The following is a 21,698-nucleotide window of genomic DNA, read 5'->3' as shown; positions in this document are numbered from 1 at the left end:
CGTTGGAATTTGGGCACCGCGGCAGCCCGTAGCCGGCTTTCCCAACATGGCGTTTCCCCAAGACGTCCACGTCAGGATCTGTAACCAAGAGATTGTCAAATTCGACCTGGAGGTGAAGGCGCTTATCCAGGTACTAATGCCCCGGACCCCCGCCGGGGTCCAGTAGCCCTAAACCCAAGCTCCACTGGCCTTCTGTGAGCTCGGCGGTCTCACTCCCGAGCTTTTCCCCCTTGGTCCCGTCCCCTTCGTCCCCTTGACCGTTGGCCTTGATACTCCATCTGGCTGCCGTTGGCTCGCCCTCTTCCGGGACGCCCCCTCCACCTCAGCCCCGACCAGCCTTCCCCTTTGTGGTCCCTCCCCTACACACCTCTGGCCGTCGCCTCGCCCCCACGACAGCCTCAAAGCTTACCTGTCATCCTGCTTGGCCCCGCCTTCTGGCACCGTCCTCTCCATCCTTTGGTAGCGTCCTGGAAGCCATTAGCCTCGCCCCCTGCTGGCCAGCTCCCTGGGTCCGATGCCCCGTGGCACCAAAGGCCACCTGGCATGGGAGGCACCGTTCGTTACGTGAAACGAACGTCACCTGGACCGTAGTTGAGATTGTTGTAAATGAGGAAATCGAGTCTGCCTGGATCAGAAAGCAGATACTGGCAAAACTGGGACCCGGACAGGGAAAGTCAGTCTGTAGAAAAGACTTAAGAGTCTACTCTTTCCTTTAACAGATGGGGTAATTGAGGTCCTTTGCCTTAAGCCAATTTTAAGGGTAGAAGGTAGTATTGCAGTAAACCAATTGGCATAGGCAAGAGTTAGGAATGTAGAAATGGTTCCTTGAGTTTAGCAAAAAGAAACCAAAAGTTTAAAACCTTCCTTTTAGGCAGATCGTTTCCATTTCCAACAAATGTTACTAAACATTCTATGTAGACTCAGAGTTTGCAACTAGCTGTCGTAAAAGGTGAAGGAAAGTAAGGCTACCCACGGAAATCAGATGCAAAATAAACCAAATTAATAGCTTATTATATGTTGCAAGGACTGTGATTTAACGAGTAATCCAGAGAACAAGTGAGGCAACTTGATGCAAACATTTAAACGTCTTGAACTTCACATTTCCCATGTGTAAACTACAAAACATCTGGACCAATTCTAGAAAAATAAATTTAAGATTCAGAACAGATGAAATTGCCTTTTCACATAATCTAAATTGCTTAAGCGCCCTTTTGCACTTTCCAACATTTGCATTCTCATGATGAGAGCAATTGATGATAGCTAGATTTAGCCTACTCTTACTGTGTTCCAGCTCCTCTGCTAAGCCCTTTACATAGGTACCTGGTCTGTGAAGTGGGTATGTTGTGATGAGGAAACTGAGGCACAGAGGACTCTAACTTTCAAGGTTACACAGCTAATAAACTGCTACAACCAGAATTTGAATCCACATAATCTGGCTCTAGGGCCTGCTTTAAAACCTGGCCCTGGGATGAGGTCTCCATAGACCTCTACGAGCTGGAGGAGGAGTATTACTTGTCTAGCTCAAGTCTTTGCGAAGCTAATGGTCTGCCTCTGTGTGAAGCTTACTGGAGGCTGGACCTCAACACAGACTCCACTGACGGCCTCTCAGGCCCTCTGCCGGCATCCCCAGAGCCCAGTGCTGGCCCCCTGCGGGCTGCAGCCCCTGCCCACTCCCACGCCGGTGGCCCCGGCCCCATGGAGCACGCCTGAGCCTCCCAGGGCTCCCCTCCCCGGGCCTCTAGGGTCTTAGGAATGAAATCCAGTGCTCCCCTCTGGGCCCACCACAGCCTCAACTCCCTTCAGCCTTGGGGAGCCGCCATGGCCTCTTTGGGAACTGTTTCAGCCCAGGGACAGCCCACCTAGGAGTGTTGGGGGAGAGCAGTGCCCCCAACCATGCTGGGGTGGCCCATCCTTCCTCGAGTTGTCACCCCTTATTTGCTACCTTCCTGGCTGGCTGGATGGAAGGAAGTTTCCAGGATAGTTTGTCCTGTTGAGGACCTAACAGCGGGGCAGGGTTGATGCCCAGCATTGGGAGACCTGACCTGAGCATGGTGTTTACAATGGCGGGGAGGATGGAAGTGCTCAGAGTGGACAGTACTAGCCAAGGCCAGGCCCCCATGCAGAGCTCTGCCCGCTATCTTGCCCTGAGGCTCTCTGCGCTAGCTGACTGCCCCTGCAGGGCTGTGGGGAAAAGGGGGCTGCCCACTCTTGCAGAAGTCAGGTAGGGTCCTTCCTAATTCCGCTGCTGCATACATTTTGGTTATTTTTGTAATGAGACTGTTGAATAAAACCAGCTCTGCCCTTTTGCAAAAAAACCCCAAAAAACAAAGACAAAAAACCTGGCTCCGGTAATTTTGAATGTCCAGAAACAAATTCTAAATCTACCTTCAAACATGTTTATAAACAGTGTGATTTATAATAGATGGTTTGTAAAATTAGATTGAGAAGTTAATCTTGGCATATGAGGCCAGGAATTTAGCATCCTGATTTTCAAGTTGGAAAGATCTAAAGTTATAGTATCTCTTTCGGATGTTTATTCTTGTCAGATGTATAAGCTGCTTTAAGTCTTTCATAGTGGCTGGGTGGCGTTTTGTTAAGCTTCAGGAACTCAGAAGTCAAGACAATTTTGTTTCTATCTATGCCTTTATGTTGCTTGGTCAGAATTAACCTAAAGAGGGATGAGAAAATGTAAATTATAATGTTTTTGCTTGTGTTGCAGAGGTAAACAGCAAAGATCAGGATGAATTACAGTCAGTAGGCCAAACTTAGTTGTGCTGTAAGCCAACTCTCTCACTGTACAGCTGGTGTCATTTCATTGCATTGTCTTGAGAAAGACCTCTTCATCTCTTCAATGTCTCCTAGGATATTGGAGATTGTTCAGGGCCATTAAGTGCACTTACCGAACTGAATACTAAAGTGAAAGAGAAGTTTCAACAGTTGCGGCACAGAATACAGGTGAGTGTCTGCAGAGCTGGGATGCTGAAACTGGGTAACGATGAATGGGGCTTGGAACTGGGACTAACTTCTGCTCGAGAGCTGTCCAGGTCCTTCAGTAAATGTTCAGATGGGAGTAGTAAACGTTTAGACAGTGGAGGTAACTGTACTAACCTGCTATCCAGGTAGAGATGAGGGACTTCTGAATGCACACTGCCAGCTATGTTACAGGTAGATAGTAGGGACACCATTGTCCTGGGAATTTTTCAACTTGAAAACTCTGAGGTCACTTGCATTACTTTCTTTTCTCTACCACTCTCTCCAACCCATCCACCTCAATCCATTAGCAGTGTCCCCTGGTTTTTTTTTTCCGTGCTGTCACTTTGCCCAGCCTCTTCCTCTCTGTTTCTGTAGTCTCCAATCACATCATATGCATATGTAACAGTCCTGAATTCGACTAGGGTATATGTGCTGTCTCCAAAAACAATAGAATGAGAAAAGTAGCAGTCTGAATAGCATAGGTGTTTCTGTGCTGTGCCCTGAGTGAGGGTAAGATGAGTGGCATGGAGCTGGCCATTCCTGTCTGGGTCTTGGGGCACCTGGTCTCACTGCATATGGTTCTTGGATTTAAAGACTTGTGCTCTCTTTATGACATGGCCCCAAATGCCAGCCAATAACCCTGTTTTTGCTTACCAGAAGAAGACAGTCTGTTCCAAAGATGATAGAAAAACTGGCAGTTTGGACCCTGAAAAACAGGATGTCTGTGTCCTGTGCGTTGCTTCCTAAGGGATTTTCAAGGGCAATTTTGGCAATATGCAGTTTTTGTCAAAGGAGTTCACTTGAAGATTTCAGCAATGTCACTGAACCTGGCTGATCTCTTTCCACCTCCATCTCTAGTGCTGATTTAATCATTTTAATTTTTTAATTTAGAAAGCCTGTTACTTTCACATGTTTTTTATATATGTGTATATGTGTGTAAATATTGGCAGGCAGGAAAAAGTGCAGTGAAAATCTTAAGTGTGTCTCCTTATTTGTTCTCTGTTCCCCTCCTCCAAATAGGTAACCACTCTTATATGTTACTTATGTATCTTTCCATAGTTTCTCTACTCAGATACTAAAAAAGACAAATGTTTTCTTATTTCTTTCCCATTTCTCATCTAAAAGGTAGCATATTAAAAGTGGTATTTTAGTACCATTTTTAAACTTAATATGTATTGGAAATCTTTCCATGTCAGTATTGGGAAGCTTCCTCATTCTTTTTTTATAGCCATAATTTATTTTTGGCCTGTTCTCTGTCAAAGGGCATTTATTTGGACTGTTTTTTTGCTTTTTAAAGCAAATTTATTCCATGAAAGACCTTTTTTCAACTCATATGACTTCAGCTCTCCAACCACACTCACCACCTTAAGTATAAGTATTTCCTTGTTCTTTCTGTTTAAGTTTCTGTGTGCTCACCCAGTGTTTATGTCCTTCACTAAGTAAGATAACCTCAGTACATTTACACATTTGTTATGTCCCTCCCTCCCAATCATCAGCTCTTCAAGCACCAGTCTACCCCTGGCACCTAGTAAGGCCCTAATAATTTTGCACATGGTCAATGAATATTGACTCCATCCCAGTTTTAATCTGCATCTCCAAACATTTATTAATGTATAAACAAGCATATAAATAAATAAATTAGTATATAAATGAGCTAATAGTTTATGTTTTTGCATCAATAGCTTGATTAAAACTGGAACTTGTTTTAATTTGAAAGCCAAAAGTATGACATGACCAGACAGGGAAGGACAAATATCATATGATATCACTTACACGTGGAATCTAAAGAATAATACAAATGAGCTTATTTACAAAAACAGAAATAGACTCACAGACATAGAAAACAAACTCGTGGTTAACAAAGGGGAAAGGGTGGTGGAGGGCTAAATTAGGAGTTTGGGATTAACAGATACACAGCACTATATAGAAAATAGTTAAACAACAAGGATTTACTGTACAGCACAGGGAACTATATTCAAATCTTATAATAACCTATAATGGAAAAGAATTGGAATATATATATATATATCTGAATCACTTTGCTATATACCTGAAACTAACACAATATTGTAAATCAACTATACTTCAGTTAAAAAAATAATGACATGAGGGCTTCCCTGGTGGCGCAGTGGTTGAGAGTCCGCCTGCCGATGCAGGGGACGCGGGTTCGAGCCCCGATCCAGGAGGATCCCACATGCCGCGGAGCGGCTGGGCCCATGAGCCATGGCCGCTGAGCCTGCGCGTCCAGGGCCTGCGCTCTGCAGCGGGAGGGGCCACAGCAGTGAGAGGCCCGCGTACCGCAAAAAAAAAAAAAAAAAAAAAATGACATGAGACTCAAGGTATATTGACATCTTTAATTATAGTCTGTCTGATAGTGCCATCATCTGAAGTTCTTGGGGGTCTCAGACAGCTGGTTGTTAGGTCTGCTGTCCCTCACTGTGGTGGACGGTTGGGTCCTGGTGTTTGGTTATTTTGGGCTCTGAGTACTCCTCTTCAGAAGCCCTTCCTGGTGGGACTTTTGTGTGGCCTGAGTTGAAGGCAAGTCTCTTCAAAGGTTTTTGCATTTGCTTTTGCCAGGTCTCCTAGGATTAGCACAAGTCTGGGAGCACTTTTGTGTTCATTTCTCCTCGTGGAGTTTCTGAAACCACTCAGGGAGTATGAATTTGAATCCTAGATCAGTGTGAGGGTAGCTCCATGGTTATATATTCTCAGGGAAGGTATTTTGTATCCCTCTAGCCAGACCCCACAGCAAAAAAGGACAAGCTTCCACATTTTCTCTGTGCTGGTTGACAGATATTTTCCTAGTTCACCTTTTCACTGAGGGTGTATCCCTTTGTGGTCCTGGCTTTGTGGTGTTCTCCATTCCAATTCCTGGCCTCAAATGGCCAAGGCTTCATTTTCTGTCCCCACATGGACTTTACTTTTTTCTGTTTTTTTAAAAATATTTATTTATTTGGTTGTGCTGCGTCTTCGTTGCAGCAGGTGGGCTCTTTAGTTGTGGCAGGTGGGTTCCTTAGTTGCTGCTCGCCGGCTCCTTAGTTGTGGCATGTGAACTCTTAGTTGTGGCACGCGTGTAGGGTCTAGTTCCCTGGCCAGAGATTGAACCTGGGCCCCCTGCATTGGGAGCGTGGAGTCTTAACCGCTGTGCCACCAGGGAAGTCCCCCCACATGGACTTTAAAACCCTCTTTGCCGCCAGTCTAAAATGAAATATGTACAGAGATTGAGAGTAAGCATGAAGCAACAGTAGTGGTATTTCCATCATATTTCAGAGTGGAATCAGTAGGCTCCTATATAGTTGTATTTTTTTCCTTCTCTTTTCAGGCATGCCCTAGATTAGAGAAGCGTATCTCCTGCTCCAGGGCAGCCTCACATCCCTCACAGGAAGACCGCTCTGGCTCTTAGTTCCCTTCTTGTTTTGTGGTCCTGGGGATGCTCCTTACTTCCTGCAGACTGAGCTATCTATGTAAAAGGATGTTTATTGTATGTGAACTGGCATTCCTAAGTCTTCCGTTCTAGGAGGGTTTTCTTTTTTCTAATATTTATTTATTTGGCTGCATCAGGTCTTAGTTGTGGCATGTGGGATCTCTCGTTGCAGCACGTGGGCCCTTCATTGCGGTCTGCAGGCTCCAGAGTTTGCGGGCTTAGTAGTTGAGGCATGTGGGCTTCTCTCTAGTTGTGGGGCATGGGCTCAGTAGTTGCAGCACATGGGCTCTCTAGTTGTGTCGCGCGGGCTCTAGAGCATGCGGGCTTAGTTGCCCCGTGGCATGTGGGATCTTAGTTCCCCGACCAGGGATCAAACCCGCGTCCCCTGCATTGGAAGGCAGATTCTTTTTTTTTTTTTTACGGTGTGCGGGCCTCTCACTGTTGTGGCCTCACCCGTTGCGGAGCACAGGCTCCAGACGCTCAGGCTCAGCGGCCATGGCACACGGGCCAAGCCGCTCCACGGCATGTGGGATCTTCCCGGACCCGGGCACGAACCCTTGTCCTCTGCATCGGCAGGTGGACTCTCAACCACTGCGCCACCAGGGAAGCCCTGGAAGGCAGATTCTTAACCACTGGACCACCAGGGAAGTCCCTAGGAGGGTTTTCAAGTGCTGTTGCATAATAGAAGTGCTCTCCAGTTTTGTATTAGCTTTTAAAGTCATTTTAATTTAGAGCTGTTTTCCCCCCACAGGAGCTTGAGCAGTCGGCTAAAGAGCAAGACAAAGAGTCGGAGAAGCAAGTTCTGCTCCAGGAAGTGGAGAATCACAAAAAGCAGATGCTCAGGTAGGTAGAGCCTGGCCTCCTGCTAGTGGCCTTGGCTGGGTTGCTTGCTGCCTGTGAGGCTTGTGCCAGGGTTTGCCTAATAAACCTAGCTTAATGACTCAATTGTGCCATTTATACACAGACCGGATGTAATTCTCAAAGCTGGGGGGCAAGCAGGGGCTGTTGGGTAAGTGAGACTGTGTGTAGTTTACAAAAGCGTATTTAACATTATACTGTATTTTATATTTTTTAAAAAGCAAAAAAATGGTTGCTTTTGTAATACAAGGTCCTTTTTTTTTTTTTTTAAATATTTATTTATTTGGCTGCACCAGGTCTTCGTTGCAGCACGCGGGATCTTTGTTGGTGCGTGCAGGATCTTTAGTTGCGGCAGGTGAGCTCTAGTTCCCTGACCAGGGGATTGAGCCCGGTTCCCCTGCATTGGGAGCAGGGAGTCTTAACCACTGGACCACCAGGGAAGTCCCAGTAATACAAGGTCCTTTTTAATCTAAAGAGAATTGATATCTTAAAAAGTCCATTGAAAGTGAACCTACTTAAGACGGACCAAAATGTAGAAAGTTTTGAATGGGACTTTATCTTAAAAAATGAAAAAAAAAAATGTAAATAAGCTTATGTTAAATAAAATTGAGGTTTTCATTGCAGCTATATGCTAATCCTTGATTATATAACTGAAGGTATGTGCTATTTCTTGGTATTGAAATTGGGGGACTTATCCAACAAAATTGTCTGATAGCATGAAACGGTACCTGACCCTTCACATTTGATGTTTGCACCACAATCAAAAAGAGGGTTGTTATTGCAAAAATATTTGAGGGCCCCATCAACTTTTCCAAGCCCTTGGTAGCCATATCCTTCTCTTTTGAAGTCCCTATCAATGTCACCATCCTTGTAGGTTTTCTCTTCATCCTTGTTAATTGGACTAACTGTCACATCTGTATTTGTCTATGGCTTTGCTTCTGATTTGAGTAATTCTCCAGCAACATCCTTGCTGACAGCAGCTCTGTTTATAATGCCCAGCCGTCAGGAGGATAGGGACTGACAAAGACATGGGCGTGGTAGAGGCTCCTGTGTGGAGGGAGGGATGTGTGAGTGGGGACCAGTGAGACTTTGTGTCATGATGGCTTTCCTTTCCCTAGGCCACCATGGGGACTCAGATTATAAACATTGAGTAAAGAGGACCCTTGTGTAAAATCTAGCAAGTTACACCAGCAAAACCACCTTAGCATGGGTTTAAAGTTGCGAGTGACCATTCAGGATGTGCAATTCCAGGGTAGAGGAGAGAAAGCAGTAAATTAATACTTTGGCGATTTTGTGTTGAAACAGTACTTGTGCTTACCTGGGTTATCGTGCTTGTCACACTATACAGTAAATATTTTTGCTTGTCTTTCTCCCCAGTAAATGTGAGTCCCTCAGGGCAAGGACTGTTGTTCATTTATCTCTGCATTGCAGGGCCCAGCAGAACTCCCTTGTAAACAGTTGAAAATGTAATTGATTCTTTTAAAGTATCAGATGTGAGACGGCATAGCAGATGCTGGTCAGGCATCAGAGAGCTCATTTGAACACTTTCAACATAGAGGTGCTATTCAAAACCACCCTATCAGTTCGTGTACTCTCATTTGCCTCTTTAAATATTCCGGGGGTTAGCACAATTGATTTGAGCCAGCTGCGTAAGAGTTCTAGTGCATGAGTTTGATTCTCTGAGGAGCCCAGTTAACTTTTTTATAGTCCATCAAACAAAGACCTCACTCTAATGTAAACTGGTACAGCCACTATGGAAAACAGTATGGAGGTTCCTCAGAAAACTAAAAATAGACTTACCATATGATCCAGCAATCCCACTTCTGGGCATATACCCAGAGAAAACTATAATTCAAACAGATACATGCGTCCCTATGTTCATAGCAGCACTATTCACAATAGCCAAGACATGGAAACAACCTAAATGTCCATCGATAGATGAATGGATAAAGAAGATATGGTACATATATACAATGGAATATTACTCAGCCATAAAAAAGAATGAAATAATGCCATTTGCAACAAACCTAGAGATTATCTTACTAAGCAGAGTAAGTCAGAAAGAGAAGGACAAATACCATATGATATCACTTATAAGTGGAATCTAAAATACGACACAAATGAATGTATCTATGAAACAGATAGACAGACAGACAGAGAGAACAGACTTGTGGTTGCCAAGGGGGAGTAGGGGAGGGAAGGACTGGGAGTTTGGGATTAGTAGATGCAAACTAGTATGTATAAGATGGATAAACAACAAGGGCCTACTGTATAGCACAGTGGACTATATTCAATATCCTGTGATAAACCATAATAGAAAAGAATATGAAAAAATATATATAACTGAGTCACTTTGCTATTCAGCAGAAATTAACACATTATATTATCAACTATATCAATATTATATATCAACTTCAATAAAATATTAAATAGAAAAAGACCCCACTCGAACTCCAGGGAACTGTTCACCAAATTTGAGTTGTTTCTCGCAAGGAGATCAGGTAAAAAATGTAAATAAATCATGTCAGACTGGACTCTTCTAATACAGTGTGTTTGTGTTGTCCATGGTTGGTCTGTGGTATGTAAAGAACAGCAAATCTTGAAGAAATACTGAAGAAGACTGTCTTATAATGATTTTTCTACTTCCTATTACACATATTGATTGAGCAGGTAATGGGCCAATAACTGTTGTTCTGGGTACTGGTTATACAAAGATGAGCGAGTCATGGTTCTCGAGGAACAGAACCAAGCCGCACACAAGGCAAGGCAGTAATGTGTAAGAGAGAACTTTGAACGGGCCTTGTGTGCCCCGCTGGGAAGTTTGGATGTTACCCTGAAGTCTGGAGCCATTGTGGGCTGTAAACAGAGGCATGCTATGGCCAGGTTGCTCCCTGTGGCTGTCCTGGGGGGAGAGGGACAGTTAATGGGCAGTAGGAAAACAACTCAGAGACAGCCTCCAGGATCCAGACAAGAGGTGTTGGGGCCTGAGCTGGAGCAGCTGCTGGGGCAACCAAGTGGAGGAAGTGGTGGGGGGGTGGGGATGGACCCTGGGCCAAACTCGGGTGGCCTTCCTTACTCCCTGGCTGGAAGGAAGACCTGCTGTGAATTGAACTGACAGCCTGGTGGCATCAACAGAAACTCACACATGACCCTTCTAATTCCAGCAATCAGACCTCATGGAGGAAGGCAAATCTCACTTGCAAAATTGCTATTGACAACCTAGAGAAAGCAGAACTTCTCCAGGGAGGAGACCTCTTCAGGCAAAGGTACCTGTCTTTTTGTCTTTCTGGGTTCTGGTGACAGAATAAAGAGCAGTCGGCAAGGTGCAAAACCCACTGTGGGGAACCCCTTCTTGTTTTCAGCATAAAATTAGTATTTAATTTTATAAGTAATATTTTTTTTAAGTATGAAAGAAATATATTCTTATTTGTAGTAAATTAGTAAAATAAAAATATGAGTAACAAACTGAAAGTAAGTCATAATTGTACTACTCACAAACATTTTGATATATTGCCTCCTCTCATTATTTTTTCTTCCATATTTTTTATAAAGTCAATATCATACCATGCATAAAATTTAGTCTCCTACCCCCCTTCACTTAGTATCGTTGCACAGACTTACATTTTTTTTAAAAAGCTCTTTAAACAAAATGTTAATAGTACATAGTATTCCCTTATATTAACTAATCCCCTGTTTGTGTGTGTTTATATTTCTAGTTTGTCAGTATTATAAATAACACACCAGGGCACATGTCAGTACATAAGGCTTTGTCCACATTCTGGATGTTTCCTTTGGAGAGATTCCCAGATGAGATTATTGGTTCAAAGGCGTGAGCATTTCTAAGGCTCCTAACACATATCGCCAGATGGCTTTCAGAAGGTAGCACCCGTTTATGTTCCTAATCAGCAGTCTTCAAGAGCATGCTCTCTGCACGCCTTTGTCACCACTGACTATAATCATGTAAAAATACGTACTAATTCGATAGATTAAAAAATGGGATCTCATTTGAATCTGGGGCTTTCCTGCAGCCGGGCTTTTGTTGACATTCCTCCTCCCACTCTGGACTTCTAGGAAAACCGCCAAAGAGAGCCTGGCCCAGACGTCCAGTGCTATCACAGAGAGCCTCATGGGGATCAGCAGGATGATGTCCCAGCAGGTCCAGCAGAGCGAGGAAGCCATGCAGACGCTGGGTAAAGCCGGGCCTGCAGTGGGAAGCTGCTCCCAGAGATACGGGCTCCAGAGCCCTTGCCCCCGGGCTCCTCCACCTCTGCCCCCGTCCGCCCCCAAGCTTACTGATCTGTGTGGCTTCTCACTTCTTTGACAGCCTGGTCTTACCCAGAGTGGGATACGCCGCTCTCATTTCCCTTTTCGGTTTTTATAGTTGTACTACAAGATCCACGCAACCCCATCAAAATGTGCAGAAGCACTCCCAGGGGCTCTCTCCTGGAGAGTGGGTGCAGCAAGGCTGGAGGATGGGCCTGGGAGTCCGTTTCTCATCTAGGGCTCTGGGGACCCCCCTGGCCAGGCAGAGAGATGATCAGTTATTGGCTGGCAGCTAGTCTGCTAGCATTTCATCAGCTTACAGTTGTACTCCCCAATGTTATTTTTACTGTGAGCTCCTTTTATTTCTTTATTTTTGGGCTGCACCATGCGACATGCGGGATCCTAATTCCCCGACCAGGGATCGAACCCATGCCCCCTGCAGTGGAAGCACGGAGTCCTAATCACTGGACCGCCAGGGAAGTCCTGTGAGCTCCTTTTAAAAGATGCAGTCAGGGCTTCCCTGGTGGCGCAGTGGTTGAGAATCTGCCTGCCAATGCAGGGGACACGGGTTCGAGCCCTGGTCTGGGAAGATCCCACGTGCCACGGAGCAACTAGGCCCGTGAGCCACAACTACTGAGCCTGCGCGTCTGGAGCCTGTGCTCCACAACAAGAGAGGCTGCGACAGTGAGAGGCCCGCACACCGCGATGAAGAGTGGCCCCCGCTCGCCTCAACTAGAGAAAGCCCTCACACAGAAACGAAGACCCAACACAGCCAAAAATAAATAAATAAATTAAAAAAAAAAAAAAAGATGCAGTCAGAGGCCACAGAAGAAGCTTCCGCAGACCATCTGGGTCTCCCCAACAGCTTTTCCATGATGTCTCCCTTATAACACGGAAGAGAATCTGCCCTGCCCAGGATCCTCTGTGTAGGAAAACAGGAAGAGAGTTTACTCTTTGAAAGACTTTTGGAAGATTTTACACAGAGACCAAAGTAGAGAGCCTGGTACATGAGTCCCAGGAACCCATCACCCAGCTCCAGCAGTTGTCAACTCCTGGTCAGTCTTGTTTCAACTCTGTCCTCACTATGCTCCCATCTGGATTACTTTGAAGCAAATCTCAGACGTCATCCATATAAATATTTCAGTATGTCTCTCTAAAAGATAAGAGACTCTCGAAACAAAAAACAAACAAAACAAAACCACAATACCATTACCACCCCTAAAAACTATCTGTAATTTTGAACCACTCCTTTTTTCTTAGTGTACTATCAAAACAGGCAGAAGCAAAAGGAAAGCAAGCAGCTTATCCCCAAGGTCACTCCCTGTGTTTGAAAATTTTCTGGGTTTAGGCTCGGAACCAGCTGGTCACCTCCTCTGAGTGTGCACCGGGGTCATGGCCTGAGCCTGGGGAGAGGCCTTGGAGAACATGAGAGGGAGGAGCCGGCCTAGCCTTGGAATCGAGGACTTTTCTGCCTCTGGTGCGAGCGACAGGACACCCACACCCAGCACGTATATCAGAAACAGACCATATATTTAAGTGGTGAGAAGGCTGCACAGATCCTGATGGTTTCTGGGGTGTTGAGGGTCATTCTTGGGGTACATTTTGTAGGAGAGAGAGCCATTGAAAAAAGAAGAATGCAGTTCTTTTTTTTTTTCACTTATTTATTTTTGGCTGTGTTGGGTCTTCGTTGATGCACCAGGCTCTCTCTAGTTGCGGCGAGCAGGGGCTACTCTTCGTTCCGATGTGTGGGCTTCTCGTCGCGGTGGCTTCTCTTTGTTGTGGAGCATGGGCTCTAGGCGCACGGGCTTCAGTAGTTGTGGCTCTTGGGCTCAGTAGTTGTGGCCCACGGGCTCTAGAGCGCAGGCTCAGTAGCTGTGGTGCATGGGCTTAGTTGCTGCAGGGCATGTGAGATCTTCCTGGATCAGGGCTTGAACCTGTGTCCCCTGCATTGGCAGGAGGATTCCTAACCACTACATCACCAGGGAAGTCAAAGAATACAGTTCTTAATCCTTTCTTTATGACTCACAAATTCAAAAGTCTTTTAGGGGCTTCCCTGGTGGCACAGTGGTTGGGAATCTGCCTGCTAATGCAGGGGACACGGGTTCGAGCCCTGGTCTGGGAGGATCTCACATGCTGCAGAGCAACTAGGCCCGTGAGCCACAACTACTGAGCCTGCGCGTCTGGAGCCTGTGCTACGCAACAAGAGAGGCCACGATAGTGAGAGGCCTGCGCACCGCGATGAAGAGTGGCCCCCGCTTGCCACAACTAGAGATAGCCCTCACACAAAAACGAAGACCCAACACAGCAAAAATAAATTAATTAATTAATAAACTCCTACCCCCAACATCTTCTTAAAAAAAAAAAAAGTCTTTTAGGACCACAATTTTTTTTTAAAAGCCCATTAAGGATATGATGTCTGGTATTTGCTGTAAAATTGTAGGTGGGGGGAATTGAATGGGAGTAGTGAGGGGACAGGACTGCCAGGGAGTTGGTGGTTCATGTGTATGGGTGCTGACACATGGCACTTCATGATATTATTCTGTCTACTTTTGTGATGGTTAAAATTCTCTGTAAAGAAAGTTTAACAAAGAAAGGCCTATTAGGTTTTTACTTAACAGGTTCTTACTTAGGTTTTCAAAATGGCAGCAGGCATGGAGAAAGAGGGCTGAGAGGGATTTTTGTTACATGAGTGTTTGTTTTTACCCCTTCTCTGTGGTTTTTTTTTTTAAATAGATCTTTATTGGAGTATAATTGCTTCACAATACTGTGTTACTTTCTGTTGCACAACAAAGCAAATCAGCCATATGCATACACATGTGCCCATATCCCCTCCCTCTTGAGCCTCTCTCCCATCCTCCCTATCCCACCCCTCCAGGTCATCGCAAATCACTGAGCTGACCTCCCTGTGCTGTGCGGCTGCTTCCCACCAGCCAACTATTTTACATTCGGTAGTGTATATATATCGACGCTACTCTCACTTCACCCCAGCTTCCCCCTCCCACCCCATGTCCTCAAGTCCATTCTCTATGTTTACCTCTTTATTCCTGCCCTGCAACTAGGTTCATCAGTACCAGTTTTTTTTTTTTATTCCATATATATGCGTTAGCATACGGTATTTGTTTTTCTCTTTCTGACTTCACTCTATATGACAGACTCTAGCTCCATCCACCTCACTACAGATAACTCAATTTCATTTCTTTTTATGGCTGAGTAATATTCCATTGTATATATGTGCCACATCTTCTTTATCCATTCATCTGTTGATGGACATCTGTAGCTTCCCTGTCCTGGCTATTGTAAATAGAGCTGCAATGAACATTGTGGTACATGTCTCCTTTTGAATTACGGTTTTCTCAGGGTATATGCCCAGTAGTGGGATTGCTGGGTCATAAGGTAGTTCTATTTTTAGTTTTTTAAGGAACCTCCATACTGTTCTCCATAGTGGTTGTATCAATTTACATTCCCACCAACAGTGCAGGAGGGTTCTGTTTTCACAACCCCCTTTCCAGCATTTATTGTTTCTAGATTTTTTGATAATGGCCATTCTGACCGACGTGAGGTGATACCCCATTGTAGTTTTGAGTTGCATTTCTCTAATAATTAGTGATGTTGAGCATCTTTTCATGTGCCTCTTGGCCATCTGTAAGTTTTCCTTGGTGAAATGTCTGTTTAGGTCTTCCGCCCATTTTTTAACTGGATTGTTTGTTTTTTTGATATTGAGCCCCATGAGCTGTTTGTATATTTTGGCGATAAATCCTTTGTTGTTTCATTTGCAAATATTTTCTCCCATTCTGAATGTTGTCTTTTTGTCTTGTTTATGGTCTCCTTTGCTGTGCAAAAGCTTTGAAGTTTAATTAAGTCCCATTTGTTTATCTTTGTTTTTATTTCCGTTACTCTAAGAGGTGCGTCAAAAAAGATCTTGCTGTGGTTTATGTCAAAGAGTGTTTTTCCTGTGTTTTTCTCTAAGAGCTTTATAGTGTCTGGTCTTACATTTAAGTCTTTAATCCATTTGGAGTTTTTTTTGTGTATGGTGTTAGGTAGTGTTCTAATTTCATTCTTTTACATGTAGCTGTCCAGTTTCCCCAGCGCCACTTAATTGAAGAGGCTGTCTTTTCTCCAGTGTACGTTCTTGCCTCCTTTGTCATAAATTACATGCCCATATGTGTGTGGGTTTACCTCTGGTCATTCTATCCTGTACCGTTGATCTATATTTCTGTTTTTGTACTGGTACCATACTGTCTTGATTACTGTAGCTTTGTGGTATAGTTTGAAGTCAGGGAGCCTGATTCCTCCAACTCCATTTTTCTTTCTCAAGGTTGCTTTGGCTATTTGGGGTCTTTTGTGTTTCCATACAAATTGTAAAATTTTTTGTTCTAATTCTGTGAAGAATGTCATTGGTAGTTTGATAGGGATTGCATTGAATCTGTAGATTGCTTTGGGCAGTATAGTCATTTTCACAATATTGATTCTTCCAATCCAAGGACATGGTATATTTCTCCATCTGTTTATGTCATCTTTGATTTCTTTCATCAGTGTTTTATAGTTTTCTGAGTACAAGTCTTTCACCTCCTTAGGCAGGTTTATTCCTAGGTATTCTATTCTTTTTGTTGCAGTGGTAAATGCGAGTGTTTACTTAATTTCTCTTTCTGATTTTTCGTTGTTGGTGTATAGGAATGCCAGAGATTTCTGTGCATTAATTTTGTATCCTGCAACCTTACCAAAGTCATTGATTAGTTCTAGTAGTTTTCTGGTGGCATCTTTAGGATTTTCTATGTATAGTATCATGTCATCCTCAAACAGCGGAATCCAAATCCTCCTTTTCCGATTTGGATTCCTTTTATTTCTTTTTCTTCTCTGATTGCTGTGGCTAGGACTTCCAAAACTATGTTGAATAAGAGTGGTGAGAGTGGACATCCTTGTCTTTTTCCTGATCTTAGAGGAAATGCTTTCAGTTTTTCACCACTGAGTATGATGCTTGCTGTGGATTTGTCATATATGGCCTTTATTATGTTGAGGTAGATTCCCTCTGTGCCCATTTTCTGGAGAGTTTTTATCATAAATGGGTGTTGAATTTTGTCAAAAGCTTTTTCTGCATCTCTTGAGATGATCATATGGTTTTTATTCCTTAATTTGTTAGTGAGGTGTATCACATTGATTGATTTGCGTATATTGAAGAATCTTTGCATCCCTGGGATAAATCCCACTTGATCATGGTGTATGATCCTTTTAATGTGCTGTTGGATTCTGTTTGCTAGTATTTTGTTCAGGAGTTTTGTATCTATGTTTAACAGTGATATTGGTCTATAATTTTCTCTTTTTGTGATATCCTTTTCTGGTTTTGGTATCAGGGTGATGGTGGCTTCGTAGAATGAATTTGGGAGTGTTTCTCCCTCTGCAATTTTTGGAAGAGTTTGAGAAGGATCGGTTTTAGCTCTTCTCTAATCTGTGTTTTTCAAAACGCTACTCTGTTTCCTCTGGTAATTTCTTTTATTTGTTAATTAACTTGTAATTTTGTGAAAAGGTAATATAAATTACGTGGTTAAGGAAAAAACCTCCAGGCCAACACTGTCCCATGGAAACATAATGGGAGCCACATACATCCACTTAAAATTTTTCATTAGACACATTAAAAAAAGTAAAAACAAACATATGAAATTAATTGTAATCATATATTTAACCATTTCAATATATAATTCATAGTGAAAATTATTGAGATATTTAACATTCCTTTTTTTTCTTTCCACACTAGAGCTCTGAAATCGTGTAGGTATTTTACCCACAGAGACATGGATATTTGGATTGGACACATTTTACACACTCAGGTGTCACATGTGTCTAGTGGCTGTCGTTCCGGGCTGCACAGCCCTGGACAGTACAGGAGGGAAACAGAAAGACGGCTCTCCCTTCTCACCTCCCCCTGCCCCTGACTTCCAGGTCTGCTGCCAGAGGGGCGCACTGTTACCAGTTTCTTTCATAGCCTTCTGAGACCCTCCAGCATGCAGAGTACAAGCAAATTAAATGTTACCTATCCCTTTCTTACAGAAATGGAAACATTTCACATGTTGTCCTTCATGCCTCACCTTCTCACCCGACAACATGTTTCATTCTGTGGCTGTTCTGGTGATGCCCTGTAGAGGAATCTTGCCAGGGAAACCTTCTTCCTCAAGTGTCAGGTCCAGGAACCCACACTCCAGTTAGTTTGACATGTGGGCACAACGAGCCTTAAGGGACACGTGCCTCCTTGTAGGTTTCACACAGGGGCTGGAGCACAGGTGTCACGTGTTTAAAGCTACAGCCAGTGTCCCAGGACTGCAGGACAGGCATGTGTGAGGGCATGTGGCAGGACCCAGGACATCCCTGCCCCTTCACGATCCCACAAAGAGCAGATCTGACCACCAGGCGTCCTGGCGGGTGCACCTCACAGGCGGCAAGTCCTGCCCCCAGCCCTGCCCCCACAGAGACCTCACAGTGCCTGTCCACGGCACCCGCGTTAGTTTTGCGGCCGGGGGTTCTTCTCAGCAGCGCCTGCCTCCTCCAGAAAGCAGAGATTGGTGGTGAGGAAAGGAACCGTCCTCTGCCCTTTTCCCTGGTTATGTCCATGTTGGGAGGACTCCTAGTTATGGCCCTGTGACTGTATGTAAACAAACCTCCTCCTTCCCTGAGCTGGATGGGACCCAGGGAAGTGCCTCTCCTTGCCCTGTCCTTGTTCTGTGCTCCTCTGCGTCACGTCTGTTCACATCCTTTGCCCTGGCTCAGAACTTGCTTCCGAGCACAGTGTTAATTACTGGGAACCCAGCTGGCAGAGCAGAGTCTTTGGATTCGGTGTTGTACAGTTTCTTAGTCAGGCTCCCTCCCTCTTTTGTTTCAGTTAATTCTTCACGGACTATCCTGGATGCAAATGAAGAATTCAAGTCCATGTCGGGGACCATCCAGTTGGGACGGAAGCTCATCACAAAATATAATCGCCGAGAGCTGACCGACAAGCTTCTCATTTTCCTTGCGCTCGCCCTCTTTCTTGCTACGGTTCTCTATATTGTGAAAAAGCGGCTCTTTCCGTTTTTGTAAGATCTGAGAGCTGCCAGCTTTTGCCCTTTGAGTTCCAGTGTCAGGATCCAGCCACGCTCCTGAGCTCTGGCCCCGGCCACCAGACTGATCCACGCCCCCCAGTCTGCTCCAGTCGCTCAGCAGGTCCGATGGAGACACAGCCCCGCCTCCCGGAGCTTCTGCAGGTGGCTGGCGTGTAAGGGGCGAACAGAGCAAGGGGAGGGAGGCCTGTCATCGGGACACCTGCAGAGACAAAGGGACTCCAAGAGCTGTCCCACACTGTGGGTGGCTGCCACTTGAGGCACTCGGGCTGGCCTCCAGGATTGGATGCCCCTCTTGGGTCCCCCTCCCCCACTGCAGCCTTAATGCCAGATCTGGAGGAGGGAAGAGAAAAGGGGGAGAAAGAGGAGGATGGAAACTCACGTCCATTCCTTGAATAAAGTTGACTAAATTTTTTTTTTATTTAAAAAAATGTATTTATTTATTTTTGGCTGTGTTGGGTCTTCATTGCTGCACGCGGGCTTTCTCTAGTTGTGGCAAGCGGGGGCTACTCTTCATTGCGGTGGCTTCTCTTGTTGCGGAGCACGGGCTCTAGGCATGTGACTTCAGTAGTTGTGGCTCTAGGGCTCTAGAGCACAGGCTCAGTAGTTGTGGCACGCGGGCTTAGTTGCTCCGCGGCATGTGGAATCTTCCCGCACCAGGGCTCGAACCCCTGTCCCCTATATTGGCAGGTGGATTCTTAACCACTGCACCACCAGGGAAGTCCCAAGTTGACTATTTAACAGCATGAAATGCATTCGGTTTTCTAAGGTATCCCTCTGGGAATTCGTGTGCCTGTCTTGATGTCCAGATTTCTAGAACATGAATTTGGATCACTGATTTGTTCACTCACCAAAGAGTGATTAATCAACAGCCACATGCAGGGTGTCACAGACACTGCTGTGGTCCCTCCCTCAAGGAGCAAGACGAACAAGATCCCGCAGACTCTCAGGAAGGAGGGTGCACCCAGCCCCCCCTGGAGGAGGCTCACACCAGTGTCTGAAGAGGATGAGGCAGACACCCTCTTTCTACGCACAGTGGCCTGGCCTGGCCTGGGGGTGTGCACTGTCTCAGGGGCTGGCCCACACCTTTCTCTTTGAGGTCCAGAGCTAAATATAACCAAGAGAGTGATAAGCTGGGGCCTGTCTGGGCCTGAGTTCTGTTGAGGCCTGGGGGGATAGCAGGGCCCAGGCTAGGCCAGGCTGGGAGATGTTAGTGTCTCCTTGTGCTAAAGGCCTGGCTGACCTCGCACACAAAATCCCAGCCTCCCCCACTATTTATAGCCCCAGAAGCCCTGGGACGGTAATGTGGGGGCAGAGGGGAAAGTGAAAAGAACATGTGGATTTGAATGTTGCTTCAAAGACTTGGTTTTGAGTCTTGGCTCTGCCACTAAGGAACCACATGACCCTGGGCAAGTTACCTTATGTCACTAAGCTTCAACTTCCCCCCCTGTAAAGTGGGGGTGATAGTCCATATAGATGCTTGTAGGGTCCATTTGAGAATCACACAAGAATGTAAAGTAGCAAGTGCAGCTTCTGTCTGAGCCATGGGCTTCCCAAATCCAGCCACCTTCAGGCCTCTGGGCCCCAAGGTTTCCTGAAGCAAACAGCCAGGTTCTCCAGGGAAAGCTGGCCTGGGCATCAGAAGTTCTGTTTAGATCTGTTTGAGCAGAGGATGTCAACAGTTAAGGCCTCAGTTATGAAGTGTCACATCGTCCTGGGACCAAGTTAGAAGAGACTGGCTGCACACCTCAGACTGACTAGTTTAATGAGTAGGTTCTGAGTTAAAGTATACACAGTTTATATATATATATATATATATATATATATATATATATATATATATATATATATATATATATATATCTCATCCTTAAACAACTTCTGGCCCCAAAAGGCACTCAGTGCAAGTTGTGTATGTGTGTGTCTTATTTATAGTCAAATTAAAGCTGAGACTAAAGCACAGATGGGAAATTCCCACTCAGATTCCAGCTGTAAGTGCAGCAGATGGATGTGATCATGTTAGGATTTTCTTGCTTAACATTTTTCTTTACTACTTTCCACTAATTGTCAACATCCTCCTCACAGTATGGAAATGTGTGGGCTCTGTACTCCCTAGAAATTCTCCTTTTGACACTTTATTCCTCTTTTCCTTGCCTCCGTCTGAAAATAGGGTTGAATGTGACCCATTTTGAAATGTCATCGATAGCATATCTCGCAACCCCACCAGGTCCGTAAATCGTCCCCAGTGGGGCTGGTGGTGCAGAAAGCCACACCTCCATGTTCAACCAGGAGGGGGCAGTACTCACATTTGCTCTGTGGTCTTGCTATGTGTAGACTATTTCCATCCGTCCGCATGAAATGCTCTCATGGATTTTTTCTTTTTTAAAAGATACCAGATATTTTAAAAACACGCAAATGTACAAAGTTTACCTGTATAGTTTTTGGAAGACATTTCATGAATCACCTTAATTTTCACTGTTAAGCAGTAAGGCAAGCTTCTATTCTCCATTTTGCTTAGCCGACAGTCAAGGAATTAAAAGTATTAGAACAGTCTTCAAGGGCTCATTCATTCAAGTATTTACTGAACACCTACTTTGTGCCAGGCACTATGTTAAGGATACTCAGTGAACAAAACAAAGATTCCCTGCCGTCCTGGAACTTGTAGTACGTGGGGGGAGGGTGGGCAGATGATAATTAATGGCCTAGAAAACAAACTTGTGGTTACCAAAGTGGAGTGGGAAGGGAGGAGGGACAAATTAGGGGTATGGGATTAACAGATACAGACTACTATGTGTAAAATAGATAAACAACAGGATATATTGTATAGCACAGAAAATTATAGCCATTATCTTGTAATAACTTAAAATGGAGTATGATCTGCAAAAATACTGAATCACTATGCTGTATACATGAAACTACTATTATTAATCAATAATACTTGAATATACTTCAATTTAAAAATTAACATACTAAATAAGTCATTCATTATGTTAGAAAATAAGTGTTTTGGGAAATGTGGCCCCAGCTAATGAAGATTTGGAATGGGGGGAGGGCAGGTTTGCAGTGTTAAGTTGGGAGGTCACAGTTGGCCACAC

At 44.7% G+C, this 21,698-nt stretch overlaps 1 protein-coding gene across 1 annotated transcript; it reads left to right on the top strand.

Annotated features, from left to right (window-relative positions):
- Nucleotides 1-39: 39 nt before the first annotated feature.
- On the top strand, nt 40-19,026 carry BNIP1 (BCL2 interacting protein 1). The gene is made up of 6 exons (XM_060008377.1): nt 40-130; nt 2,863-2,955; nt 7,149-7,240; nt 10,420-10,521; nt 11,327-11,445; nt 18,387-19,026. Exons 1-6 carry the CDS (start codon nt 47-49, stop codon nt 18,581-18,583), a joined length of 687 nt encoding a protein of 228 aa, XP_059864360.1. The 5' UTR covers nt 40-46; the 3' UTR covers nt 18,584-19,026.
- Nucleotides 19,027-21,698: the final 2,672 nt, after the last annotated feature.

Source organism: Delphinus delphis, chromosome 3 (genome assembly GCF_949987515.2).
Source record: "Delphinus delphis chromosome 3, mDelDel1.2, whole genome shotgun sequence".
NCBI lineage: Eukaryota > Metazoa > Chordata > Mammalia > Artiodactyla > Delphinidae > Delphinus > Delphinus delphis.
The sequence above is the reverse complement of the archived record's forward strand: the minus strand, read 5'-3'. Positions and strand labels throughout refer to the sequence as shown.

Excerpts from the sequence above, each read along its gene's own strand:
- BNIP1 (XM_060008377.1), top strand. The coding sequence starts at position 47 with ATGGCGTTTCCCCAAGACGTCCACGTCAGGATCTGTAACCAAGAGATT. Across the intron at positions 2,956-7,148 it reads AGTTGCGGCACAGAATACAG|GAGCTTGAGCAGTCGGCTAA; the intron begins GTGAGTGTCTGC and ends TTCCCCCCACAG. Across the intron at positions 11,446-18,386 it reads GGAAGCCATGCAGACGCTGG|TTAATTCTTCACGGACTATC; the intron begins GTAAAGCCGGGC and ends CTTTTGTTTCAG.